Source organism: Mesoplodon bidens (genome assembly GCF_964165515.1).
Source record: "Mesoplodon bidens genome assembly, chromosome: 15".
Classification (NCBI taxonomy): Eukaryota; Metazoa; Chordata; class Mammalia; order Artiodactyla; family Ziphiidae; genus Mesoplodon; species Mesoplodon bidens.
In genome coordinates this window covers 66,330,408-66,357,231 of record NC_138171.1, presented here as the reverse complement: position 1 = coordinate 66,357,231, position 26,824 = coordinate 66,330,408, and the positions used below count along the sequence as shown (strand labels likewise).

General features: G+C 63.4%; 2 protein-coding genes across 2 annotated transcripts; both read left to right on the top strand.

The window, feature by feature from the left end:
- Positions 1-3,980: 3,980 nt before the first annotated feature.
- On the top strand, positions 3,981-9,581 carry MCRIP2 (MAPK regulated corepressor interacting protein 2). Its single transcript, XM_081258028.1, has 5 exons — positions 3,981-4,534; positions 4,640-4,757; positions 8,506-8,633; positions 8,869-8,970; positions 9,199-9,581. Exons 1-5 carry the CDS (start codon positions 4,483-4,485, stop codon positions 9,267-9,269), a joined length of 471 nt encoding a protein of 156 aa, XP_081114154.1. The 5' UTR covers positions 3,981-4,482; the 3' UTR covers positions 9,270-9,581.
- Positions 9,582-10,485: 904 nt separating this feature from the next.
- Positions 10,486-26,597, top strand: WDR90 (WD repeat domain 90). The gene is made up of 44 exons (XM_081255845.1): positions 10,486-10,543; positions 10,770-10,861; positions 10,991-11,167; positions 11,258-11,366; positions 11,581-11,742; positions 12,005-12,119; positions 12,245-12,312; positions 12,686-12,789; positions 12,867-13,085; positions 13,224-13,286; positions 13,550-13,618; positions 14,260-14,370; positions 14,440-14,585; positions 14,656-14,713; positions 15,159-15,277; positions 15,370-15,513; positions 15,616-15,746; positions 15,818-15,934; positions 16,264-16,499; positions 16,706-16,845; positions 17,051-17,181; positions 17,695-17,825; positions 18,115-18,276; positions 18,476-18,604; positions 18,786-18,916; positions 19,004-19,044; positions 19,236-19,367; positions 19,514-19,681; positions 19,766-19,855; positions 19,989-20,086; positions 20,660-20,762; positions 20,991-21,112; positions 21,285-21,444; positions 21,542-21,732; positions 21,821-21,989; positions 22,130-22,241; positions 22,398-22,569; positions 24,551-24,673; positions 24,826-25,000; positions 25,109-25,239; positions 25,347-25,490; positions 25,559-25,678; positions 25,792-25,876; positions 26,171-26,597. Exons 1-44 carry the CDS (start codon positions 10,534-10,536, stop codon positions 26,326-26,328), a joined length of 5,568 nt encoding a protein of 1,855 aa, XP_081111971.1. The 5' UTR covers positions 10,486-10,533; the 3' UTR covers positions 26,329-26,597.
- The last annotated feature ends 227 nt before the right edge of the window (positions 26,598-26,824 follow it).

Sequence of the window (26,824 nt, the reverse complement as noted above, 5' to 3'; positions counted from 1 at the left end):
TACACTCATATCCTGTAAGAGGGAAGGAGCCTGCTTCCCCCATGTTGTATGGTGCTGCTTGAGGAACTGCCCACAGGCCCTGCAACGTCTTCTGTTTAACGGCACTTGACCTCAGGTTGACGTCCCCCTGCCACGTTCATCACTCTGGACTGGATGCTGGGGGAACTGACACCTGCCCTCCGCACTCACCAAGCTCAGAGCCTGGGACAGAAGCAGCTGGTTGCAGCCAAGCGGTGGCCTTTGCTACAGTGCGTGTGTGTGTGAATGCACGCATGTGAGCATGTGTGAGCTGCATGAAGTGTGAGCACACATTTCCTATAAAGTGCCGGATGTGTGTCAGACTCTGGGAGGGTCCAAGTCCCCCAGGGGATGCTGAACATGGGACACCTGGAAGTGCCCCAGACCCGGGCCTGTGCTCAGTGGTACGTACCTCCTAGGGTTGTGTCTCCTGCGATTACTGTTGGAGCCGGAGGGGCCTCTCCTGCTAGTCATGCTCATCTACAGAGGGCTGTGGAGTAAGCCCCCCTAGTGCTGCCCCATGATGTCCAGAACCAACAGCAGGGTCCAGCTTCCTTCCTGAGGTCCAGGCCCACGTGCCCACCACTCACTGAACTTCCTCCCAAGCCCTCCAGTGCTGCACCCTGGGCACTTCCCCTCCCATTCCCTCACCCTCACCCACTACCACTTCCCTCTGTATATTAATTTTCTAGAGCTAGTATAACAGATTACCCCAAAACTTGGTGACTTGAAACAAAAATTTATTTTCTCACAGTTCTGCAGGCCAGAGGCCTAAAATAAGCATGTCAGCTCCCTCCAGTGGCCCTACAGGAAGCCCTTTCGTGATCACAGCTTCCGGCTTCTGTGTGGCTCCAGGCGTTCCTGGGCTTGTGGCCACCTCACTGCAGTCTCTGCCTCTGTCTTCACCTGGTCTTCTCTGTGTCTCTCTGTGTCCAAATATACCTCTCCTTTCTCTTACACGGACACTCATCATTGGATTTAGGGCCCATCCTAATCCAGAATGACCTTATCTCGAAATCCTTGCTTTAATTATATCTACAAAGACCATTATTCCAAATAAGGTCATGTTCTGAGGTTCCGGGCGATATATCTTTGGGGGTCCACTGTTCAAGTCACTGCACTTGGGTATGGGAATGGGCAATCCCTTGGGAATTCCCTGGCGGTCCAGTGGTTAGGACTCAGCACTTTCACTGCTAGGGCCCAGGTTCAGTCCCTTGGTCAGGAAACTAAGATCCTGCAAGCCACGAGGCCAAAAAAAAGGAATGGGCAATCCCTAGAAACTTGGTGGCAGGTGCGGCAGCATCCAGCCAGAGCCTTTCCTGGGGGCCACTGATCACCCTTTATTGGCAGAAGCCCATCCTCTAGTCTGGGTTGGTGAGGGCATGGATTTCAGATCTGGAAAGTGATGGAGGATGACTGAAAACTTAAACTTTCTCCTCTAACATGACACTTTAGTATCATATTTAGAGCCTTTTAGAAGAGAAAAACCGTACTTGTTTTTATTATGGTTAACTGGGGTCAGTGAGGTAAAGGCCTTTCCTTGCTATGACACCCATTTTTTTCAGCCTGCTGGGTGAGGCCCCTGCCTCCTCTTCAACTGCCCATGACTCCAACTCCAGGATGGATTTCCAGCCTCTCTGACAATAGGGAATGTTGCTGGCTGCAAGACGCTGTCTCTACAGGGGCTTAGCAGGCTGGCCCGCCGTCATGGACAGTGTAGTCCAGGGAAGGCCAGGCTGGCCAGGGTTCCTACCCTAACAGGAGAACCAAACTGAGATCTTGACTGCAGGCCCATCCAGACCCTGACCTCTCCCAGGCTCTGGCTGGGCCCTCCCCATTCCCCTTGGCTCTGTCCCGGGGCCAGGGCAGGTCTCACACTTGAGTCCTGGGAGCAGTGAGGCTGGAAAGGCGCCTCAGGGGGAGATCAGCCCCACCCTCCTCCCTGCCCTCCTCTGCTGCCTGTCCCCTACAACCGGGCCTTTCTCTCCCTGGCTCCCCTCTCCCTTAGCTCAGTGTCTTTTGGGGACCTCTGGGTTCTCTCACTTCTCCCCAAGGCCCAGCCTGTCCTGCACCCCCTCCTCTCCTGCCTGTCGGGACCATTCCTGTTCTGCTCCTCTTTCCTGGAGCCCTTCCAAGGGGTCTTGGACCCAACCTTTGACCTCAGACAAGGCCCGTAGGCAGGGCTGGGACATTAGAGTCTAGCAGCCTTGGCCACCATCAAGGCCAGGCCTATCTGCTCATCAACAGGCCCTGTCCTTCCCCTCTTCACGCTGGCCTGAGGGGGTGCCTGGGAGACGAGGAGCTCTCAACTCATGTCAACCTGGCGGGAGGTACTCCCCCACCCCAGGGCCTGGCTCCTTCTGCAAGAACATGTGCCTTCAGGACACAGGCCCGCCCAGGCCCCTCACCCTGCGGGGTCTCCCCAGCCTGAGTGAGTTAGCATTGTGCTCGAGGCCACCAGGGAGACCAGGGCAGCCAGCACAGATGACGCAGGGCAGGAGCGTGGTGGCCTTGACACAGCTGGGGGGAGGGACGAGGGATGGGCACCTCGGGTGGAAAGGGGGGCCGGCTTGGCCAGGGGGTGTGCTCATGCCCAGACTCCCTGGACATGCTCTCCCCTCTCAGGGTCACAGGCTTTGCTCAGCCCCACAGAGCGAGCAGCTGGGGCCGGGGATAGGGGTCTTATCCTTTGGCCTTGGGTAGAACAAGACGCAGAGCCAAGGGGCTATGGGGGACTTGGGAGGAAGGACAGCCCAGCTGCCCCAGGAAGCAGACTTCCCTGAAGGAGCCCCAGCAGGCCCAGTCCCCCCACATCAACCAGCAGCCACACAGGTACATGGGGTAGTGGGGTGGGGGCATCCTCCTGCTGGTTGCCCCCACCCTAACCCTAACCCCCCCCCCCACCATGTTGTACACAGTACTTGTTGTCTGGACGTGATACGAGGAGAAAGACGCGCTCTAGCCCCTGACCTGGCTTCTCAGCCCTGCCTGGGTGGGAGGCTTCAGGCCCGCTCAGGTGTGGGGTGTGGGGAGAGCTGGGCTAGGTGTCCTACAGGAACCCACTGGGCCACAGTGCTGAGGGGAAGCCCCCTTGCCCCCTGGGGCAGCGGCTCCCAGACTGAGACACACCCCAGGCTCTGGTGCTGGCCCGACTGAGCCTCCCCAAATACTTGTGGGAGCAGTGCAGGAGCCCTGAGGGACCAACGTGGTTGCACAAGCCTCTGAGGCGGATGACACACCCCCTGGATGACCCTGGGCAGAGTTTTTTTTTTGGGAGGGGGCATTAAGGATTGAACTCAACCAAAGGGAGGATGGGTGCCTCCTGCAGAATCCAAAAGGCCCTCAGGCTCACAAACCCAAGAGTTCTGTGGTTCCCCCTCCCCCAACCCAGGCTGCTGTGTGTGAGACCCTGTGATGACCCTGCCCCCACTGACAGCCTGAGGCAGCCCTAAGCAGCCTGTGAACTGGGAGGAAGGGGCATCTCTATCTAATCCTCAGGAAGGAAACCTGTGGGTAGATCCCCCTGGGAAGGGGCTGCCTGGCAGATTAGGGCACAGCAGCCCCTCTCCTCCGGCAGGTCTGGCTCCTCCTGAGGCACTGTCACTGAAGTAGGTCTTGCGGCTGACCCCACTGCCTGGGGGGTTTGTAGGAGTAAGTGCTCTTTCTCCCCTGTGGGATGACATAAGCTGGGTTGCTTCACCCGCCTTCTCCACCCCCCACGATGCTCCTGGATTGGTAAGCGGCCTCCCGCCTCCCTGGGGTTGGGGACAAACATCAGCATGGAAGGCTGAGCTGCGGCAGAGTGTACTCTCTGCTCCTGCCCCATGGGATGAAAGGGAGATTCCCAGGGCGTCATGTCTGCCCAAACCCGGGGGCTGACCGCCTTTTCTCATCTCTGACCCCCTCAGTCCCATGACTGGGTGAACCGGCGCGCTGGCCCAGGCCCACCCAGGCACCTTGGAGGAGGGTCTCCGACGTGAGTGGGAATACCCTTGCTTCCAGGGTCCACACAGCTCACTCCCAGCGTCTGTCAATGCCTCAGCTCCTTGGACATCACCGAGGGCCTGGGCCAGAACCTCGCCACGTCTGTGTGCCTATGGCTCCCCTAGCCTCCTGTGGCGGACGGCGGCCCAGGCCTCAGGGAACTTCCTTGACCTAGGCCTTGGGCCAGAGGGGCGGGCGCTGCTTGCGGCCGCCCAACCCCAGCCTCGGGCCCCGCCGCGGGTCCAGCCAGTTTCCCAAAGGCCCGAGCGCCACCCCTGCCGCGTGCCTCGGCGCGGGCCCTTTAAGGGCCGGGGGTGTGTGGCGGGCCCGCCCCCTCCCCGCAGCGCCGGCCGCCCGTTAAAGGGGCCGCGCCCTCGGCACCCGCGGAGTGTCAGCCGGGCGGAGGGCGCGAGATCTGGCCGCGGGCCGGCGGGCGGGGAGGGCGCGGAGGGCGCGGGCGCGCTGCGGCCCCTCCGCACCATGTACACCATCACCAAGGGACCCAGCAAGCTGGTCGCGCAGCGGCGCACAGGTGCGCAGCGGGGGCGGGCAAGGTAGGGAGGGGATGACCGGAGTTCCGCACGCGCTGCCCGCCCCCAGCGCGACGGCGGCTGACGCGCCCTCCCCGTGCCTGCAGGTCCCACGCAGCAGCAGGTGGAGAGCAGGCTCGGCGAGCTCCTGAAATGCCGGCATCTCTCGCCGCCGACCCCGCAGCCCCCACGGGCGCAGCCGCCGGGACCCTGGCCCCTGTCGAGGTGAGACGCGCGGCCGCGGCCGGAGCCCGGCCCTCCCCTCCCCCGCCGGCCGCCGCGGGGCCTTGAGGGTGACCTTGGGGAAAGGTTAGCGGAGACCGGGCCACATGCTCCGGCGGGCGCGGAGGGGGCGGAGCACGCCGACCCCGCCCGCGCGTGCAGCTCTGGCACCGCACCTCCGCCTCACCTGGCACCTGGCTGGGTCCGAGGGGGCTGGACCGGATGTGCGTGACACACCTCCGAGTCCTCTGGGATCCCGCGGACCCCGAGTCGGGAGAAAGCCGACCGGCTCCTGGATCTGAGGGGCTCCAGGCGGCTAAGTCAGGTGCCTAGGCCGACCTTGGGCTTCGGGGCCAAGGCTTGAGACGAGCTGCTGGGGACTCGCCCTAGAGGGCGGGAGCGCAGTGGCCTAGGACGCTGGCCCGCAGGTGGCCTGCCTCTGCCTGCGGCTGGAGGCTGCCAGCGCCGTGCTTGCGGGGCAGCTGGGGGAGAAGTGCACGTGGTTCTCTCCGGCCCTGCCAGGCCACTGCTCTCCTCTGCCCTTCACCCCAAACACCCTGGCTGGGCACGGAGACCCCCACAGATGTTTGGGGCTTGCTGGAGTTGTGGTTTTTCCGCCTTTTTTGACCAGCAGTTCTGCCATAGGAGGCTCAGTTCAACCACTTTGGCCTCCAAGTGACTGTGACCTGGAGGTCATATTCTCCATCCCCCAGGACTGAACCTTTCACTTTTTGGCTCAGGTCCTGGCTTCTGGTTTCATTTATTCTATGCATGTTCTGGGTCCAGGGCTTAGTCCAGGCCCACACAGGCCTGAGGGCTCCTGAGCTGGGCTGTGGATGGGTGGGGGCAGCAGACTCAGGGCCCCGAGGCAGCGCTGACCAGGCCTTGGGATTTCTTCCCAAGTTGAGGACAAACAGCTTCCAGGATTGGCTAAGAGGTGGGGGCTGTGTGCTGCAGGCCACAGCGTGCCCTTCCCCCTCAGTTACTGGCCTCAGATGCCACAGGTGGGGGCAGCCTGTGAGGACCCTTCTTGGCTGAGGCCCTTTCTAGGGGCCTCCTGCTAGGAGCATGTTGACACTTTGAGACTGGGCCTAGTGAGGAAAATGTTCCAGGCCGGCCACAAGTGCCTCCTGGGGAGAGGGGTGAGTGGGACCTTGGGGGGCACTTCCCAGGACCCAGCTGTGCTGTGACACTGCCTGTGACATCAGCCTTGGTCCTCACAGCCGCCCTACCTCCCAGGGGAGAGAATAAGGCATAGGTGTGTAGCCCCACCTCTATCACCCAAGCAGGGAGCCCTCCCCCCACACCTTACCTGGAGAAACTTGTTGCTTCCTCCATGGCCCCTTTGCTGGGGAATGGGGAAGGAAATGTGCATCTGTGGCAGGGTTAGGGTGCTGGGGAGAGAGATAGGAAAGACAGAGCAGAGCCCTTAAGATGTTGCAACCTGCCAGGTCCCGGGGTTCAGGGGGCTGCTGGTGCTTGGTCCCTCAGCCTGCTGCAGTCCTGTGTGGCACTGTGAGTGCAGGGGAGCGGCAGGAAGGCAAAGTGTGTGCTGGTCATGCCGTCCCCCCTTCCCAATGAGGCCACTCCTTCCCTGAGCTGCCCCCTGCCAGTCTCAGGGACCTTGAAGAGTACTCCTGCTGGGAGGCCAGAGCAGCCAGCATGTCCTCCACACCAGGAGCCCCTGAAACTTCTGAAATCACTCCATCCAGACTTCCTGTCCACCCTCCCTCACCCAGACTTTGCCCAGGAGGAAGGAGTCTGAGCCACTGCTGCACCCTCTGTGCCTGGTGCATCACAGGTGCTCAAAGCATCTGACCTGCTACATGTCCGGGCTCAGATTCCAGCCGGGCGCTGCCCGTGGTGGTAGACAGGGCACATGAGTCTGTGCCTGTGATGAGTTCTCCCTTCCAGCGAGAGAGAATAAGATCAACTGTTAGGGAGAAGATAAAATGGGGCCACCTGATGGTGCAGGGGAGGTGGACCGGTGGGGGAGGGGGCTTGGAAGCTGTACTGGGTTGTGGGCTTTGGGGTCAGACAGGCACAGAGTTCTGATACTGCCACCCACTCACCTTGGACAGGTCACTTCTCTCTTGAGCCCAGGTTCCTGGGCTGAAAACGGGTGGGTGGTCTACCTTGGAGGGTAGTGAAGGGGGCTAAGTAAAAGGAAGCCAGGCCTGTATCAGCAGGCACCTAGCAGGGGTTCCGGTGCTGCTGTTGCTGTGGGCGGAGCTTGCCTGTGGGCGGGGCTTTCCTGCGGGCCGAGTCCCTGGGCGCTGGCACAGAGAAGGGTGGGGAAGATGGACGCTGGACTCGTCCATAGGTGCACAGGGAGCTGTGCCCTTTCCCCCAGAGGGCCCGCAGAACCGCCTTATGTAACTGCCGGCAGCGGGCGGTCAGGTGCCCGCTTGCTGGGGCCCCTTCTCAGCCCTGGCCAGGCCACCATCTAGGTACTTGCGATTTACAGCCTTTGACTGCAATTCTATTTTTCCTTCTTTGATGTTCAGTCTCCAAATTTTTCTAGAGTTTGCGGCCTTGCAGGGCTAAGGTAGCAGGCGAGGGGCTGTTCCAGTTAAGGACAAATATCTATGCCCTCTGGTTGGTATAGCTCAGGCCTGGGAGGAGCCCTGCCCCTCCACATTCTATGTGGCCACCTGACCCTGCCAGCCTGGAGCTGGTGGGACCGGTGCCCCTCAAGACGCTCCTCTTTATTTTAGTGCCCCTCTCAACTGAGGAGGAAACCCCAGCGGCGGTGGGGCACCTGAGCCCAGGATGGCGAGCAGGCCGGCGGGACCGCGAGTGCCTGGCGGAGTGGCACGTGCAGCCCAGGACTCCCGGCTCCCACCTCCTGCTGTAGGTGTGGGCCCCGCACTCTCCACGGCCCTGTCCCGGGCTTCATGTGCACAGGGCTGGGCCAGCTGCCACTGGCCAGGGCAGCCCAACCAATGCCCTGGGCCCGGCTGGCCGGGATGGGCCCAGTGGCCACCTGGACATCGAATGCCCACCAGGGCGAGCTCCAGCACCCAGGGCCATCTCCTCACTCAGCATTCCTGCCCCCGTGGGCAAGAGCATAGCCCCTCATCTGGGGCCTGCAGGGGTGGGCCAGGGTTGCAGTCACACCCTCCCTACTCAGGATGGCCCACTCAGCACTTGGTGCTGTCTAGCCAGACCAGGAGCTGTCCCTGGGGACCTGGGGCAGCTGGGAGAGGGAAGGGCAAAGGCCGCCAGCTCTTGTTTGGGTCCTTCATCCCACACTGGGGGGCATCGTGAGATGGAGAGACTTCTGTGGGGGAGAAAGTGGCCAAGAACTGCGCCTGGTGGGTGGGGTTGGGCCAAGTGACCTTTACTCAGGTCAAAACTTGGGCTGATGGAGGCCTGGCTGGTCCAGGGGAGGTGGGTGGCTGGTGGCAGTGGGGGTGCCTGAGACCCTTGGAGGGCCGCCTATGTGCCTTGAGCATGGAGCTCTGCAGGGGATCTGGGGACACAGAGAGGCCCCACTCCACCCCCGCAGTCTTAGGCCTGGCTCAGGGTGGGGGGCTGCAGTTGTGAACTGAGCTGCTGGGGGTGCAGGCCTGCACGAGAAAGGCCTTGGCCACTGGCTGCAGCGCACAGCCTTCCTGTGGTTCAGGGAAGTGCCCAGGCTGGGCTTGGCCCAGGGGTGGTGAGGGTGGCCTGAGGCTGCTCCGGGAGCTCTGCCAGGTAACACCTGGGCTTGGGACAGTTGCTGACCATCTCTTCCCCCTTCCTGCAGTCCAGGGCCGAGGCTCGTGTTCAATCGGGTGAATGGCCGGCGGCCACCTGCCACATCCCCGTCCCTCAAGGGAACCCAGGAGACCTACACACTGGCTCACGAGGAGAACGTCCGATTTGTGTCCGAAGGTAGTGCTGAGGCCCGAGGGTGTGACCTGGGCCACTGGTCCTTTTCCCACTGTAACCTCACTCGAAGTTGCCAGAGGCCTGGGCTCTTCCTGGGTTCTCTGCCTGTTTCTCCTGTGACCGTCCAGCAGGCTGCCCACTCCCAGTTCTGGGCTGGGGTCCAGGGTAGCCACCATGCCCTGGGGTGGGAGACACGGTGCCAAGGGCCTGGCTCAGCCTGACCATGCTTTCCCCACAGCCTGGCAGCAAGTGGAGCAGCAGCTGGGTGGTGGCCCAGCCGGTGAGAGCGGGCCGAGGCCAGTGCAATACGTGGAGAGGACCCCCAACCCCCGGCTGCAGAGTGAGCCCTCCCCTGCCCTCAGTGTATCCCCTCCACCTCCTCCAACCCTGATCTGGCTCAGCCAGGTTCTAGCCCCAGGGGGTTGGGAAGAGGACTGGAGCCTGACCCAATTCTTCCCAGCGTCTGCTACAGTTGGGGTCTGGGTGAGGGGCCTGTGGTCAGCTCGAGGTGGGAGATGCTGGTCAGCCTGGGAGGCGCATCATTGCCCAGCCTTCTGCTCCCCCGCAGACTTCGTACCCATCGACCTGGACGAGTGGTGGGCACAGCAGTTCCTGGCCAGGATCACCAACTGCTCCTAGTCGCAGCTTTGGAAGGAACGGTGCCCGTGCAGGGCCTGGCCCTGCCCCACGCTGGACCCTCTGCCAGGAGAGGACCACGGCGCCCTGTCCACCCGCTGCGGTGGGCCGTGCTTCACCCTGGGTCTGGCCAGGAGCCGGCCACACCTGAAGTGCCAGAATTTGGACTTTTGCTCCTGCTGACCCCTTGGCCCAGCTGTTCCAGGCTGCCAGAGGCCAGGGGTTGAAACTGTCTGACCTCAGTCCTGCTCACTGTGCCCGGGGACCAGCCTGTGGGGCTGGCAGGGAGGAGCTCCAGGCTAATAAAGTTGAGAAACTGCCCTTTGGGAAGGCCTTTACTTGGGGGTGGTGGGGGGTGGATGCGGGAGGGGGCGCTTGTGTCCCAGCACCAGGCCCAGCCCAACCTTCCATTGTAGCCTCATCTCCTCACAGCTGAAGCTTTTGTCTAAATCTGGTCCCCCCTGTTCTCTTGCCCAGCTGCCTTCCTGTGTCCTGGGCCAAGTCATTTTGCATAGAAGTCTATAAATGCCACCGTGCCCCACGTGACACCCCGTAGTCATTGGCAGGTGTGTGAACCCGGCCTCAAGACCCAGAAATGTTACATAACTGGCCCTGAGATGGCGCCCCAGCCACCCAGAATTGCGGTCAGGTCTCAGGACGCCTGGTGCCGTCTCTGAATCCTCCAGGTCTGGTGGGGAGCCCTCGGGGTCCTGTAGGACATTGCTTTACCTGTGGGGCCAGGTGACTTTGCCTGCGTCTGACACACGTGCCTCCAGAGGGCTAGGTAGCAACAGGGTAGATGGGGACAGCTCCTGCCAAGTGCAGGTCACAATTTCTGGGCTGCGTCTCATTCCCTATACAAAGATGCCTCCCAGAGGGAGTCAGGAACCTTCCCGGATCCCACAGCTGGTGGCGCTAGCGTACCCCCAGGGGGTCCCGGCTTGGGAGTGGCCGCAGAGGCCTGGGGGCGGAGGCCCCTTATGCCCCGGGGCACGACAGCAGAGAAGAGTAAGTGGTCGGGCAAGGTTTTCGGGCGCCCCGAGAAACAGCTGGTGAGGTGGGGGTCCGGACCCCCAGAGCGGTCACTCACCAGTCCCCGCCCCGTCGCGCGGTCACGTGACAGTCCCCGTCCCTGAAGCGCGATCACGTGCCCTGCCGCCGTGACGGCGGAAGTGGCGTCGTTGCCAGGCGGCCGTTGCTAGGCGCGCACTGCGTGCTCTGCGTGAGGCGCACGGCGGCCGAGGCGGGAAGCGCGAGCGGCGGCGCCATGGCCGGAGGTAGCGGCGCGCGGCGGGAGGGCCGGGGGCTCGGGGCCCGGGGCCGGGCGCCGGGGTCTGGGGCCCGAGATCCGGCGCCGCCGCGGACGGGTTGGTGCTGAGACTCGCCCGGAGCCCAGTCCGCGCGCTGCGCTGGCTGTCACAGCTGGGGAGCGCGCAGACCCTGCCCTGGCCCCCTCCCTAGACCCGCGGTGGGTCTGGCACCTCACGCCCCCGTGTCCCCCAGTGTGGCAGCAGCCGTTCCTCAACGTCTTCAGACACTTCAAGGTGGACGAGTGGAAGCGGTCCTCTAAAGAGGGCGACGTGGCCGTCGTGACGGTAAGTGGGCCGGAGCTCCTGGCAGCAGGAGCGGCGGCCTCTCCTCTGTCTCCTGGGCCGCTTTGCTGCAGCCCTCCTTGCGCTCCGTGGGGCTGAGCGGGACGCCACGCCTCCCGTGTCTCTCTGCAGGACAAGACCCTCAAGTGCACGGTGTACCGCGTGCGGGGCCCTGTCTCTGCTGGCAATTACATCCAGCTCCCCAAAACCAGCACCCAGTCCCTGGGGCTGACCGGACGCTACCTGTACGTGCTCTTTCGGCCCCTGCCCGCCAAGCCTTTCGTCATTCACCTGGACCTGTGTACCGAGGTTACAAGCTGGAGAGCGGGAGCTACCGGTTGGGCGCCCTGCACTCCTGCTGCAGTCTCCTCTCCTCACGGCCATGCTATATACCCACAGGGCAGCCAGGTCATCCGAGTGTCATTCTCCAACTCCTTTAAGGAGTTCAAGTCCACAGCCACATGGCTTCAGTTCCCTTTCATCTGTGAGACTGGGACACCCAGGAAAGGTAACATGCAGATGAGGTGTGAACGGGTCACAGATAGTCTGGGAGAGGCAGCCAGCCAGAAGGCTCAGCGGGGAGGCAGGCCAGGGACAGCCTGGGTGGAGGGGCACGTGGCTGTGGCCATGAGAGTGGGGACAGGCCGAGGACAGATAGTGCTGTGGGCCAGTTGGTGAGGGGGTAGGCTCTGACCTTGGCTCCTGTCCTGCACACCTGGCAGGTGTGGGCTCCCCTGCTGCCCGCTGGACCTGCCTGCAGCTCGACCTGCACGACATTCTCCTGGTCTACCTGAACCAACGCTACAGTCATCTCAAGAGCATCAGGCTGTGTGCTAGCCTGCTGGTCAGGAACCTCTACACCAGTGACCTGTGCTTCAATCCTGGTGAGGGCTAAAGGTGTGCTTACCTTGCAGCCCGCCTGCTCTAACTAACTCCCTGTGTGCTGGCCTCCACACCCTCCCTGGCACTTGGTGAAAATGCCCATTCTGTACCATCTTTGAGCCTCCCAGCTCCCAAGGCAGCCGCTGGGGGAGGTGGTGGCTGGGCTGGTGGCCAGGCAGTACCCTGCTGGCTGGCACCTGGTGTTGTCTTGTCTGGGCTGGGAGAGGGAGCTGGGTGGGCTTCCCTGGGCTTTGCTCTTCGTAGCTGTCACTGTCGCTGAAGCCCGGCGTGCAAAACTGCCCATCACCCCCATACCTCGAGAAATGGCATTCCCGGTGCCTAAAGGGGAGAGCTGGCACGACCACTATGTCCACATCCGGTGAGCAGCTCTGCCTGTCATGAGGGTGGCCGGGTGGAGGGAGGGCAGCCGGGTGGAGGGAGGGCAGCTGGGTGGAGGGACGGCAGGGCCGCCCCGGAAGCTGACTGTCCTTTCACCCCGCCGAGGTTTCCAAGCGACAGCTCAAAAACACCCTCCGAGGCAGTTCAGAAGAGCTGTTCCCCTTCTGAGGCAGGTGGGCCTGTGGGGCCAGCGGTGACCCAGGTTCAGGCCTGAAGGGCCCATGGAGCTCGGCGGGAGAGGGGGGCCTGATTCTGCATCTGGGGAGGTGAATGCAGCAGCATGATGCCTGCAAGGGTGAGGGGAGGCTGTCTCGAGGCCCCAGACCCAATGTGGGAGGTTCTGATTAGGGTGCCTGGTGGCTTCAAGCTTTCCAACTGGGAAGGGGGGCCGGGGACCATGGTAGGGTAGGCTGCAGCTGTTGTTGTGGCTTCCCTCCTGCAGAGTGGGCAAGGCCAGGGCCCACTGCTGCCCCCTGCCCAGGGCCTTGTGGCCACGTCCTCACAGGCTTGTCTGCACTCTGCTCAGTGGGTTCTTCTCAATTGCAGTCTTAGCGGGGCCTGTGCCTCGGCTTCTCCCTCACCCGGCGGCCTTCAGCAAGCCTGTTCAGGACAGCCTGGCCCTCATGGTTCAGAAGCATGGCCCCACAGCTGTGAGTGCCCTGTGCCCTCGGAGATGGGGCTGAGGGTGGTGGCCACAGGGTGCTAACAGGCACTTGTCCTCCCAAAGTCCCGCCAGGCCCCCTCTGTGCCCAGGCCCCTTCCAGAAGTCAGCGTGTCCTGTGAGCACTCCGAGGTCTCTAGTGTGGGTGGCCCCAGTGGCTGTAGCCAGGAGCCCTTGGCCTGGGTGGAGGCCACTGACAAGCACGTGGCCAGTGACAGCCTTCATGTGTCTGTGCACAAGACGACTGTGGAGCCCACGGCCCCAGAGGATGCGTCCCCACGAGAGGTGAGTGCTTTTCCCAAGGAAGGTGGGGCTTGACTGTGCCACCGAGGGGGGTGGGATGTGGACGAGGTGTGGGTGGAGGGCTGCTGGGCCTCTGTCCACTGGAAACACGCATGGGGCAGATGGTCCCTTCCCATCTAGTCTCCTGGCAGAAAGCAGAACCAACAGGAGACGGCTTTGGGCAAGAATCGTTTTCAACAAAGAGTAAGGAGGGGGCTGGTGCCCTGACCCCAGCCCCAGTGGTTTGGTGGGGGGTGGGCTCAAGCTCCAGGCAGGCGCAGGACTGGGGTACCTGGAGGGTCTAGCAATGTGATTGGAATTCTGGTTTCCTGCCATAGAGCAGCTGGCAGAAGGCACTAGAACCAGGTGGCTTTCTTGGGAGGCAGGCACCAGCTCTGGGTGGGGCATCCCTGGTGGGACAGGAGCCTTGTCATTTCGGGGTCTCACTGTGAATCTGCCTATTTCAGAGCTTCCTCCCGGATCCGGTCCTGAGGCTCAAGGGGGTCATCGGCTTTGGGGGTCACAGCACCAAATGGGTGAGGGGTCCTCTGTTCTTGCTGGGTCGTGCAAGTGTCAGATACACAGAGGGGACAGTGGGCACACCCCGTGTTTCCCTGAGGTGGCTGTGTGGACAGCCGAGCTCTCCCAGGCGTTGGGTCCCTTTACCGCTGCGGACGCCCAGCCCTGCCCGCATCCTCACACGCTCGGTGCTTCCTTGACGTGATGACATCCCGTCACAGGCGTCCCTTTGTGTCGTGAACACCAGCCGGGTCGGTGCTCGTCCAATCGCTCAAGCTTCCAGACACCCGAGAGCCCTTGCTTTCCCTTTAAAGCTTTGATGCGTGTCGTCCAGCCAAGTGGGGCCGGGTATGGGCGAGACTTGTGGGACCCTGCAGGGACAGCAGCAGGAAAGGAGGCTGTGTGCTCGCCAGGCCTTCCAGGACACGAACTCCGAGTCTTTGTGGGCTCTCTGGCCTTTTGTCACCTGAATCCCAAAATTTCTTGTGTTTCAGACAGGGCTTAGAGGAAGCCCTGCCCATACCCACGTGCACCTGAGCTCTTTCTGTTCTTTTGGCACGTGCATCCCATTGACTCCTGTGCGTGGGGCTCGGGAGTGCTGGGGTGGGGGGATGAAGCCGACCAGCCTGTGACCTCAGCCTCCGGCCCCTGTGCACAGGCCCTGTGGACCCGGGATGGGGCCGCCATCGTGTACCCTTGCCATGCGGTCATCGTCGTCCTGTGTGTCAACACCCGGGAGCAGCGTCTCTTCCTTGGCCATACAGACAAGGTGGGCACCCTGGCCCAGGGGTGGCTTGTTCTGCAGGCACACACCCTCCCTCACCCTGCTGCCCCCCAGGTCTCTGCCCTGGCGCTGGACGGGAGCGGTTCCCTGCTGGCCTCAGCCCAGGCATGGCCCCACAGCATGCTGCGTCTCTGGGACTTCCAGACAGAGGAGTGCCTGTCCCTGTTCCAGAGCCCAGTCCACACCGTCTGCTCCCTCAGGTGGGTGCAGGGTCTCCGAGGCGGGTGGGGGCTGCGCCTGCAACACTGACCTCCACCTCTCCATCCGCAGCTTCTCTGACAGTGGGGAGGTTCTCTGTGGTGTCGGCAAGGACCGCCACGGGCGGATGGTAAGCGGGCCAGGCCGGGGAGGTGGGGCAGCCCATCCTGGGGTGCATGCAGGCAGCAAGGGTCCCCTGCAGGCCTCCCCCAGCCCCGCCGGGCACCACTGCGCCATACTTGCCACAGAGTATCTGTTTCATTCCCTCGTGGATGGAGCTGGCCTTTGACTGACTGGCCTCACCCTCTTCAGTGGCAAGTCCCCCACGCCTGAGCTGGGCGTGTTTAACGTGCCAGCATCTCTGAAGTTGGGTGTTTCACCCGGGGCCTCTCCTCCACTCGTGGTTGTGTCTTCTGCCCCTTTCTGCACACACATGTCTGTGGAAGCCCCGGGTGGGCACATGTAGGTTCCTACGGGCTGCAGGGGCCAACTTCCCCACCCCCTGCAGCCCAACGCGCCTGCTTCTGTGGGAGAGGCCAGGCGGGTGGTGGGTGCTCAGCGCGGACTTGTTGCAGACGGTGGTGGTGTGGGGCACGGCCCAGGTGGGGCGAGGCGGAGAGGCCATCATCCTCACGAAGGTGCACAGCGACGTTGACATCCAGGCATTCGTGGTGGCCTTTTTCGATGAAACCAGGTGATTGGCTGCCCGCCTGCCCACCCTCTGTGCTGGGACCAGCGAGTTGTGAGCTGGCCCCTCCTCCCTGGCTAACCTCCTACCCCTCGCAGGATGGCATCGTGCGGGCGGGGCAGCGTGCGGCTGTGGCGGCTGCGAGGTAGGGGGCTGCGCTCCTGCCCTGTGGACCTGGGGGAGCACCACACGCTGGAGTTCACTGACCTGGCCTTCGGGCAGGCCCAGGATGGCCACACACTGTGAGCCCCACCCTCCCTCCCCTAATGGGAGGGGCCCGCCCATTCCCTGCCCCGCCCCTCGGCCCCTCCGCCTTCACCTGTTACCTCTGCCTCTCTGGGCAGCTACGTCTGCAGCCGCAGCGGCCACATCCTGGAGATTGACCACCAGCGCATGGCTGTGCGGTGCGCTCGCCGCCTCCTGCCCACACAGACCCCCGGTGGCCCCCTCCCACAGAAGCAGACCTTCAGTTCAGGTAGGTAGGTCCTGCTGTGTTGGGAGGAGCGGCCCTGACGCTTTGGGCTGACCGTGCCTCCCCCCACCCAGGCCCCGGCATCGCCATCAGCAGCCTCAGCGTCTCCCAGGCCAAGTGTGCCGTGGGCTCCGAGGACGGCTACCTGCGCCTCTGGCCCCTGGACTTCTCCTCTGTGTTCTTGGAGGCAGGTGGGGCCTCGACATCACCTTGCCACCAGGGTTGCCGCAGGAGGGCCGTGTCCCCGGGCTGGACGGCAGTCATGGGGCTCCAAGGGGCTGTGTCCTGAGCTGGGGTCCACCGTTGCTGAGCCCAGAAGTGGGTGGTCACAGGGGAGGCACCTGTTGTAGCTCACAGGGAGATGGGGCTCCAGGCAGCAGGGAAGCGCATTTCTCAGTGTCCTGGGCAGGGGGGCTGGGCACAGGCACAGCATGGATATGGTCAGCCTGCCCTGGTTGGCCCAGGTGCCGGGCCCACCCCACTACAGGCCTGGGCGGTCACCAACCCACCCTGCCTGCAGAACACGAGGGCCCCATCAGCTCCGTCCGCGTCAGCCCTGACGGCCTGCGTGTGCTATCCACCACCTCCTCGGGCCACCTGGGTTTCCTGGACATCCTGTCCCGGGAGTACAGCGTGCTGGTGCGCTCCCACGCCGCCCCGGTGCTGGCCCTTGCCACTGAGTGCAGCCGGGGACAGCTGGCCACTGTGTCCCAGGACCACACTGTCCGCATCTGGGACCTAGCAACCCTGCAGCAGGTGGGGTGTGACCGGAGGGAAGCCAGCCAGGAGGGAGGGACTGGAGGGCCGCAGGCCACACTGAGGCCCGGTGGGTGGGGCCCTGGGTCCTTCTGCCTATGTTTGGGGCCTGAAGGTTCAAGGCACTTGGAGAGAGACTGGCTCTCGGGCCTTGTGGCCAGCTGGTCGCCCCAGCCTGTCCACCCTCACATGGCCCTGTCCTCCAGCTGTACGACTTCATGTCTCCGGAGGAGGCCCCGTGTGCTGTTGCCTTCCACCCTACCCAGCCCACCTTCTTCTGTGGCTTCAGCAGCGGGGCCGTCCGCTCCTTCAGCCTGGAGGCCACCGAGGTCCTAGTGGAGCACAGGTGGGTGGCCAGCCGGCCCTGGCCCCACAGACGACCAAGGTGGAAGCTCCAGTGGTTTGTGGGTTCCCTGGGGAGTGTGGGAGACCGGGCAGTGCGGGGGAGGGCCGTCTACAGGAAGCCCCGCCCTCTGCTGCCCCTGGGGGTTCTGCAGGAGGTCTGGGACAGTGCAGCTCAGGGGCAAGGCAGCATTGTCTCGTGTGTGCAGGTGTCACCGCGGAGCCATCACCGGCCTGGCCGCCAGCCCCGACGGCAGCCTCCTGTTCAGCTCCTGCTCTCGGGGCTCCCTGGCCCAGTACCATAGCGGCACACCCCGGTGCCGCATCCTTCGTGTGGCAGGTCAGGCCCCCAGGCCCAGCTCCAGCCCCACTCTGGCCTCCCAGCCATCCCCTGGTCAGGTTCCTGCGGGGGTGGGGGTACGTGGCACCCCCGACTGTGGTACTGCGTTCCACAGTCGCACTACTGAGACCCCCAGAGCCAAGTGTGGTTTTAGGACTCACCAACCCCCCAAGATTGAAGGTCGGTGAGAGTCTGTGCCCACCCTTCCCCAGGAGGAAGTGAGTACATGAAGCCTGAGCACCAGGCCAGCAGGGGAGTCGGCCCCCTCCCATGGCCACTGTAACTCAGGCCAGCCAGATGGTCACTTGGTGGTCACTCTGGGAGAGCCCCCAGCTTTCCTGGCAGTCCGTGGTGCCCACTGGGGTCTTGGTGCCAGCCCCATGGGCTGGCTGCTGTGGGATCTGCCCAGCCCAGGCTGGTGTTTTCCACACCAGTAGGTCTCTGACCAGTGTCTGTTCTGGTGCCCCCCGCCGACCCCAACCCAGCTGACAGCCTGTCCCCATGTGCCGGCAGCTAACGTGGTGTGCCAGGAGCCCTGCCCGAGCCCCAGTGCCCTGGTGGTCAGTGGGGACAGCCGCCTGCTGGCCTTTGTGGGTCCCTCCAAGTACACGGTGACCATCATGGACACAACCTCACTGGATGAGGTGAGTCAACTGGAACCCTCCCTGTGTGCAGTGAGGGCGGAGCCACGCCAGTTTGGCCCACAGACCCCGTGGGCACCCTGACCCTGGCGGCTGCGTATTTCCCTGGGTGGGAGGCCATGCTCATTTCAGAAAGGACCTGGGCCCTGCGCCCCTCATGGCACAGAGGACATGTGAGCTGTGGGCAGCCTGCCGGATGGATGCCCAAGGCTGCCCACGGCCCGGGCCCCAGCTCTGGGGGCTCGAGCTCTGGCCGGAGATCATGGTGAGGACACTTGCTGCTCTCCCTCAGCTGCTGAGGGTTGACATCAGCACTCTGGACCTGGCTGGCAGCCGCCTGGACTCAGCTGTGGCCGTCTGCTTTGGCCCCGCACCCCCTGGCCACTTGCTGGTGTCCACGTCCTCTAACATGGTTGCAGTGCTAGATGCCACGTCGGGCCGCTTGGTCCGGAAGGTGAGCCCAAGACTGTGGCTGGTGGCCTGGCCTCCCCCACCTTCCCGGCTCCAGCCTTGGTGCCTGCAGTGCCCAGAGGAGGGGAGGCCCTGGGCCGCTTGCTGCTCCCTAGAGGTTGTGTTCTGTGAGAAGGGGGCTCCCCCAACTGGTGGTCCTGTGTGCTCCGACCTTTTCCCTCAGCGATCACCCTCTCTCACAGCTGTCCTGTGTCCCCCCTGCGGGCTGCTCTGTCCTAGCTCTCAGCGGGGATAGCCGTTTTCTGCTCACAGCCGCCGACCGGGCCATCAAGGTGTGGGACTACTCAGCACAGGCCGGCCCTGGCTGCCAGGTGTGTGCCCTGGGCGGGTGCACAGCGGGTAGGAAGGAGGGTGGAGGACAGTCCCCGAGGTTCCCCCATGCCTGCTGGGGCCTGACACTGCACGAGGCCCTCTTGGTCCGTCTGCAGTCTGGTGGCCAGGTGTCTCCAGCTGTGCCTCAGTGGCCTCTGTATGTCACACTGCTGCCCTCAGGTGTACATCGGCCACTCAGAACCTGTGCGGGCCGTGGTGTTCACCCCCGACCAGCAGCAGCTCCTTAGCGTGGGAGACGCCATCTTCCTCTGGGACGTTCTGGCCCCCTCTGAGAAGTCCCCTCCAGGAAGGCAAGTTCCTGCCCTCGACATGCATCTGCCAGGCCTCCCTCTGCACCCCTCCGCCCCACCTGACCTTCTCTCTTGTCACCTCCGCAGCGTCCAAGGCTCTCCCGGGGCCCCCCCAACCTGCGAAGCTGGTGAGTGGTCCCACCACACTGGCAGGCTCCACGATGATGTCTGGTGCTAGCACTGTAACCGCTGTGGGCGCACAGCGCTGTTCTTTTCCGGGGGGTCCCGATGCAGAGCTGGTTGGGCGTGAGGGGCTGGGCACGCCTCCTGCTCTGCCCTCCCCGGGACCTGGGCTCAGCCGAGCTCCTTCCGTCCTCAGGCCTGGGTACAAGACAGCTGGAGGACATAGTGTCCGGGGCCAATGGGCTTCCCCGGCAGCAGGTGCCCATGCCATCCCAGGCGTCCCCACCCTGGCTGGACATCTGTGCCAGGCCCCCCAAGGACCATGATGGTGAGGGCAGGGGTCCTGGGAGGGCCTCTAGGGGATGTGCGTCTGGCTCCCGTCCTGATATGCTTTGCTGCTCCTGGCCTGGGGGAGGGGCAGGGGCACGGGGGTGCTGTGCTCCCTCGTCTCACTGTCTCCCCCACCCTCCTCAGGCACTTTCTCCGTGTCAGATGAGAGCCGTGGCCCTGAGAGTCTCCGCCAGGCCTCAGTCCCACCTGTGCTGGTGCAGAAGGGGGCTGGCAGGGCCGGTGATGGGGCCTGGGGTGCTACGGGGGGCCCCTGGGACCTTGGCAGGCCTCCCCACCCCCGTGGTTGGCCCAGTAAGCATGGGAGGGGCAGCAGGGTGGGGCAGGGTCACTCATAACTGGACCAGGGCCCAGGTGCATGTACCACGTGGACTCCAGGTGGCCTAAGGACAGACCTGGCTGCCCCTGGCAGACAAGGGATGGTCACCTACAGGGCAAATGGAGAGCCCAAGGCCCCTGCTGGGCCAGGTGGGTGATGAGACGTGGCTCACCTATCTGTGCCCTTTGAACCCAAGCGTCTGACCAGCCAGGGCAGGGTGCCTGCAAGGAGGGCCACTGTGTGGTCCCTGGGGGTTCACAGCCTCATTCCCTTCCCTGACAGGTGCCTGCAGCACTGGAAGAGCCAGGGCCCAGCCCCCCACTCGCCCGGACTCCTATCGGCATTTCACAGCTCGCTACAAGGCCTCCCTGCTGGCCACGGTTGGCTGGGTGGGGCGTCCTCATAGCCCCTGCCATCAGTGGATAGCCTGGAAGCCCAGGGGTCCAGGTGGCATGGCCCTGTGGTGTCTGGGGGCACTCCTGCTCCCTGGTAGACACAGGCTCCCTGGTGTTTCCCTGGGGCAGCTCCCAGAGCTGACAGAAGCCCAGGCCTTGGTGGCAGTCACCCCACGGGTCACCCCTCCGCCCTGAGCCCCATGCTCTCACCGGGCTGGTTAAGGTTCTCACTGTCACGCGATGACTGGACCCAGGCATGTCCTGCTGAGCCCACACACCCGCTTCACTCCGTGGTCCTGGCTCCCCTTCACCTCCCCCCCGGCAGGCGCCTCCCCGTCTCTTCCTCCTGCCTCCCCATCTGCGTGCTGCATGCCAGGCTCCCAGCCCTGCTGGCCACCGCGTGCAGACTTCGGTGCCCACGTTCCTGCCGTTTGCCTCCTCCTGGGAGCATACATCTCCCAAGGCTCAGTCCCACGCCCGGCCTGATGGGCAGAGCTTGAGGTTGGGGGGCTGGGCCGGGTGGGCCGGTGCCAGCGTCCTGGGTCCACTTCCTCACAGGGCCTCTCCTTCCCTGCTGTCGGCGATGAGCGGCTGCACCTGAAGGCCGTCATGGGTTACAACGGGAATGGGCGAGCCAACCTGGTCTGGAGGCCAGACACAGGTGGGGGCCGCGGCCCAGACGCTGCAGGGTGGGCTCAGTTCTGTCCACCCCTAGGCCAGGCCCCATGGAGGGGCCTGCAGGTGGTTTGGGCTGCAGGGCGGGCGTGTCCTCCTGGTGGCACTTCCTGCTGTGAGCAAGAGTTCTCCTTGGGGTGGGGTTGGGGGGGTGTGGGCACGAGTGCCTGGGGCTGTGGGGCCAACGGGGCGGGCGCTTCCTCCCTGCCCACAGGCTTCTTCGCCTACACGTGTGGTCGCCTGGTGGTGGTGGAGGACCTGCACTCTGGTGTCCAGCAGCACTGGCTTGGCCACCCTGAGGAGATCTCCACGCTGGCCCTCAGCCACGATGCCCAGGTGCGTGTCCTGCAGCCTGCCTTGAATGCCCAGGGCTGATGTGTGCCTCGGAGCTTGGCTCCTTGAACCGCGTGCGGCTGGCTCTCGCTTCCAGGGCAGCCCTTTACCCAGAGCGGGAACGGGCCCGTGGACTGGACCCTTCCTGCTGACCACCCACCCGCCTGCCCACCAGGTGCTGGCCTCTGCCTCAGGCCGAAGCAGCACTGCCTCCCACTGCCAGATCCGTGTCTGGGACGTGCCGGGGGGCTCCTGTCGGCAGCTCCTTTCTCACCACGACACTGCTGTCCAGGCCCTGGCTTTCTCGCCAGACGACAGGCTCCTCGTCACGCTGGGTCAGCAGGGCGGGGGCGGAGGATGGTGGTCTCTGGACTCCCCTGCCTGTCCTGGGAACCCTGGGCAGCTGATGTGGTCACTGTGCATCTCCCCCAGGGGACTATGGCGACCGCACCCTGGCCCTGTGGAGCACGGCCACCTACGAGCTTGTATCCTCCACGTGCCTCCCAGAGCCAGTACACGGCATGGCCTTCAACCCCTGGGACGCTGGCGAGCTCGCCTGCGTGGGCCAGGGTGCCGTCACCCTGTGGCTCCTGCAGCAGCGTGGGGGCGACGTCAGCCTCCAGGTGCCAGGGTTCAGAGGAGGTTTTGGAGGATGGGGTCTGGCTAGACCCCAGGGCGTTGCTGACCCAAACCGCGCTCGTGTTCCTCCAGGCCCACCGAGAGCCCATCCCTGAGGAGGTGGGGGGGTGCGAGCTGACCTCGCTCTGCTACGGGACCACACCCCTGCTCTACTGCGGCTCCAGTGCTGGCCAGGTGTGTGTTTGGGACATGTGTGCCGGCTGCTGCTTCCTGGCCTGGGAGGCGGACGACGGTGAGATCGGTGGGTGTCTGACGGAGCCCCCGTGACCCTTGACAGCTTGGGGCTCGGTTCTCCCTGGGAGTCCCAGTGCTGGGGCGGTGGACACCGTCTTGAGTCCCAGGCATCTGGGGACGTGGCTCACGGCATCTCCTGTCCCCCAGGAGTGCTGCTGTGCTCGGGCGCGCGTCTGGTCAGTGGCAGCAACACCAGGCGGCTGCGCCTGTGGGCCGTGGGGGCCGTGCCGGAGCTGAGGCGCAAGGGCTCCGGGGCCAGGTGAGTGTCTCCAGTGTGTCTGGGAGCTGGCACTCTGTTGCCAGCTGGGCCCGTCCCCCAGGGGACATGCTCGGGCAAGGCCAGAGCCCGTGGGCCAAACCACCTGGCTCCCTCGGCTCTCCCTGCTGCCACCCCTTTGACCCCCTGCCCCTCCAGGTCTAGCTCTGTGTTTATGGAGCGTGAGCTGACCCTTGACGGGGCCGTGGTGAGCGCAGTCTTCCACGAAAGCATGGACATGGGTGTGGTGGGCACCACGGCGGGCACACTCTGGTACGTCAGCTGGGCTGAGGGCACAAGCACCCGACTCATCAGCGGCCACCGGAGCAAGGTGAGGGCTGCTGGGCCACCGGCTTGCCACCGAGGATGTCTGAGGGGATCCCAGCCCACACAGGCCGGGCAGCTGCCGCGCACTCCCTCCATCCCCACCCCCCGGGTGCTCTCAGCCCAAGCGCAGCTGCGAGCGTCCAGGCGTTCCCAGGACCAGCTGCACCCCCGGAACCACGCGCCCCTCCCCGTGGGCACGGGGTCCACGCCGTGTCCGCGTGCAGCAGCCCCAGGCCCTGTGGCCTTCTTGACCCTTCCTCTTTCCCACCACTTTACTCTCTTGTAATTTACGTGTTGAAGAAAACTGTTCATCCACCCTGAAGTCTTCCACCACTGTTGTTGGACATGCTTCCTTGGGGTCCGAGGGGTCTGGAAGCCGGGCCAGGGTCTAGTCAGGGCCAGCCAGTCCCAACGTCACTTCCTTCTGGGAGCGTTGTGTCTCCCACCAGTGATGCCCTCGTCTGGCGGCAGGCGTTGCAGGTGGCAGGAGTCAGATCCCTCGTTCCTTCCGGAGGGAAGTGGCCTCGAGAGCTCTCAGATTTCCCGGGGCTGGGACAGGGCACAGGTAGATGAGTCTCTCCCTCGTAGACCAGGTTCCCCAGCAGCAGTCAATGTGTTACTTTCTGAGAGCTATTAGGGGTGGTGGGTGGAAACGTGGGTCTGGCTTCCCCACCGTGACTTTCTCTTGATGCTCATGGAGTCCCAGCCTCGGCTGGTGGCACGGTCTTCAAGTTGGCTCCTCAGTCTTTTTAAAAAAAATTCTACGTTCATTTGTTCAGGTGTAACAGTAGCCAAGAAAGAAACTCTTGTGTGAGGTAGTGAGGGTTACATGTTTCCTTTTTCTTTGGTAATGGCTTTATGTCGAGGTACAACCTGTGGGCCACACACCCATGTAACGTCAGTGGTTTCTGAAACATTTGCAGAACTGTACAACCATCACCGCAGTCACTTTCATCCCAGAAGGAAACCCCCCACCCATTAAGCACTCACCACCCAGCCCCTGGCAGGCGCTCACCGACTCTGTCTCTGTCGGTTTGCCTGTTCTGGATGGTCCCTGTGAACAGAAACACACTCCGTGGTGCTTTCTATCTGCTTCTCTCACTGAGCATCGTGTTTTCAAGGTCCATCTGAGTTGTAGCGAGTGTCAGTGCTTCACTCCTATTTACTGCTAAATACGCTTCTGTGGTACAGATAGGATGAGTTTATCCACCCACCAGGGCTTGAGCTCGAGGGTGCTGAGTTCTTGACCTGAGCTGGTGGTCACTGGTGGTCCCGCTCTTCTGTGGACCACAGGTGCTCCAGCCTCTCCCTCTGCAGCTCCGCCCAAGACCGGACTTGGCTGTTCCAGAGCCTGTGGCCCCTCCAGTGGGAAATGGGCTTAGAGGTCAGGGTCTGAGGCCCAGAGGGGCCCATCACTTCTCAGCCAAACAGACCTAAATTATTATTTTTCTAAGATAAAATGCATCAGGAGTTTATACTTAACACTTGAAATTCACATTCAGGACTCGGATATTTTTTTTACCTCATTGGTGCACGGCCTGTCTCCTTTTTTTTACACCAGAGATCCTGACTCTGTGTAATCACACAACTGCTTTCTCCCCTGATACACATCACACACACACACACACACACACACACACGACAATCTCAGCCCCACCCCCCCTGCTGTGATGGGGCCCAGGAGTGGCCCCCTGGGAGTCCCGTGTTCTAGGTTCTGTCAGGACAGTTCCTTCTGTGACGTCCCAGCAAGTGGATGGTCAAGTTCAACTGACTGGTGGGCTTCCTGCAATTTGGATTCCACCCAGGTCTAGTGTGGGGACACTTGGGAGGGAGGGAGGTCAGGACAGTTTCTTTGTGCCACATGGGGGGCCGCGGCCAGGTAGGCTCAAGGGGGAGATGGATGCTCTCATGAATGACCTGGCCATGCTGTGTTCCCTCTCTGCTTGAGGGCCACGGGCCTCAGGCAGGGTGGTGGCTCCTCACAGGTGAACGAGGTGGTCTTCAGCCCTAGCGAGTCCCACTGTGCCACGTGCAGTGACGATGGCAGCGTGAGGGTGTGGAGCGTGGCCAGCATGGAGCTGCTGATCCAGTTCCAGGTGCTCAGCCAGGTACTCGGGGGGCGCCTGGGGCTGGGGTGCATGCCTGGGGCTCCGGCAGCCTTGTCCTCCCTGCAGCCTTAGTGTCTGTCTGTGGCCTTGGTCCCGGGCCCCTTCCCCCCTCCCCAAGGGAGTGCTAATGTTTTCCCACCGTGGGTCCCCAGAGCTGCCTTTGCCTGTCCTGGAGCCCCCCATCCTGCGAACGCCCAGAACAGCAGTGGGTGGCAGCAGGCTACAGTGACGGCACGCTGCGGCTCTTTAGCATCCCCCGCATAGCGATGGAGCTCAAGATGCATCCCCACTCGGCTGCACTGACGGCCATCACCTTCTCTGCTGATGGTGAGACCGGGCTCACGGTGACAGCATGGCTTCTGCCTGGCCCAGGTCACACCTTTGGGCTGAGGGCTAGGGGCTCACGAGTAACAGCGTGGTCTCTGCCTCGCCCAGGTCAGACCATCCTCTCCGGAGACAAGGATGGGCTCGTGGCTGTGAGTCGCCCTCGCACGGGGATGACCTTCCGTGTGCTGAGTGACCATCGGGGAGCCCCGATCTGCACCATCCAGAGCACGAGAAGAGAGGTGAAGTAGCCTCGTGAGCCTGCAGGGCCTGGCCTGACCAAGGGTGCTGGCAGGGAAGGGGATGGGAGAGTAGGGCAGGCGGCACCTACCAGCCTTTATGCCCCCAGTATGGAGACTTCGGGGCAGAGGGTGTGGACCTGTGGCTGGCTGCCAGCGGGGACCAGCAGGTCAGCGTTTGGGCCTCCAACTGGCTGCAGGACCACTGTGAGCTCGTGGACTGGCTGAGCTTCCCAGCGCCCGCCCTCACGGAGGTAAGAGTCCCGGTGGCCCTGTGGGCGGTGTGCCCCCACCCTGCCACAATGTGCTGTGCCCTCCACAGGTTCCCGGCTTCCTGCCGCCCTCCCTCGCTGCCTTCTGCCCCTGGGATGAGGCGCTGCTGGTGTGTGCGGGCCTCAGCGTGCACCATGAGGTGGTCTTCTACAGCCTCTTCCAGAAGCAGGCACGTGCACCCCTCCATGTGGTTCTGGGAGCCTGAGGGACCCAGGGCTGGGGAGGGGCAGATCTCGGGGCCACGGGAACCCCCGCCCAGTGCCTCACGCTTGCTGTCTGCAGGTGATGGAGAAGATCCCACTGCCTTTCTTTGCTGTGTCCATGAGCCTGTCCCCTGGGGCCCACCTTATGGCCATTGGCTTCTCTGGTGAGTGCTGGTGTCTTGAGTGGGACCCAGTGGGTACACCTGTGCCCCCACACTGAGCCGTACCCCTTGCCCCTGAAAGTGGGGTGAGGACACCTGCTCCAGGGGAGTCTTAGATAGGGTCAGGAAACGAGGGGTGTGGGGTGCCAGGTTCCTCCAATGAGGCACTGGCCCCAGCTGGAGACACAGCCAGGGTGGGAGGAACCCTGGGTCCTGGAACTATACAGACACAGGCACAGGGCCCACAGCCCACAGCCCCCTACCTGCCCCAGCCCACCCCATGCTGTCCCCTGGCAGAGCGTGTGCTGAGGCTGGTGGACTGTGCTTCGGGGGCCGTGCAGGACTTTGCTGGCCATGATGACTCGGTGCAGCTGTGCAGGTTTGCTCCATCTGCTCGGCTGCTCTTCACGGCGGCCCACAATGAGATACTGGTGTGGGAAGTCACAGGCCACTGACCCCCAGTGGGGAGTGCGGGGTCAGGTGTTGCCCTGCTGGTCAGCCAGGCACGTGGCCTGGGCAGAGGCTTGGCTGAGAAGCTGGGTTGGCCGGGGGCCTTGTGTTGGGCCAGGATGGCTGGGTGGGCTTCACCCCTCCACACCTGGCTGCCCAGGAGTGTGTGCAAATCATCAAGACCTTGAACATGTATGAAGTGCTTATTGCCTCTTTATCTTTGGACTTTTGTTTCTACCTTGTACAGTTCAAATAAATGTGGGTGTTGCACTAAGGCATTGTCTCCTGGTCACTCCAGACTGCCTGAGCTCAGTTTCTGCCCAACCTACAGACCTCCTGCTCCCTGCCAGGGATCCTGACCCCTGCAAGAGGCGCGGGAGCCAGGGCAGGAGCTGCGGGGGCGGGGCGGCACAGGGCAAAGGCCCCGCCCCCCTGGCCGGCGCGGCGCCGGCAGTGCCCGGCGCGCCCACGCGGTGGCGCCGCTGGGCAGCTACGCCGGTC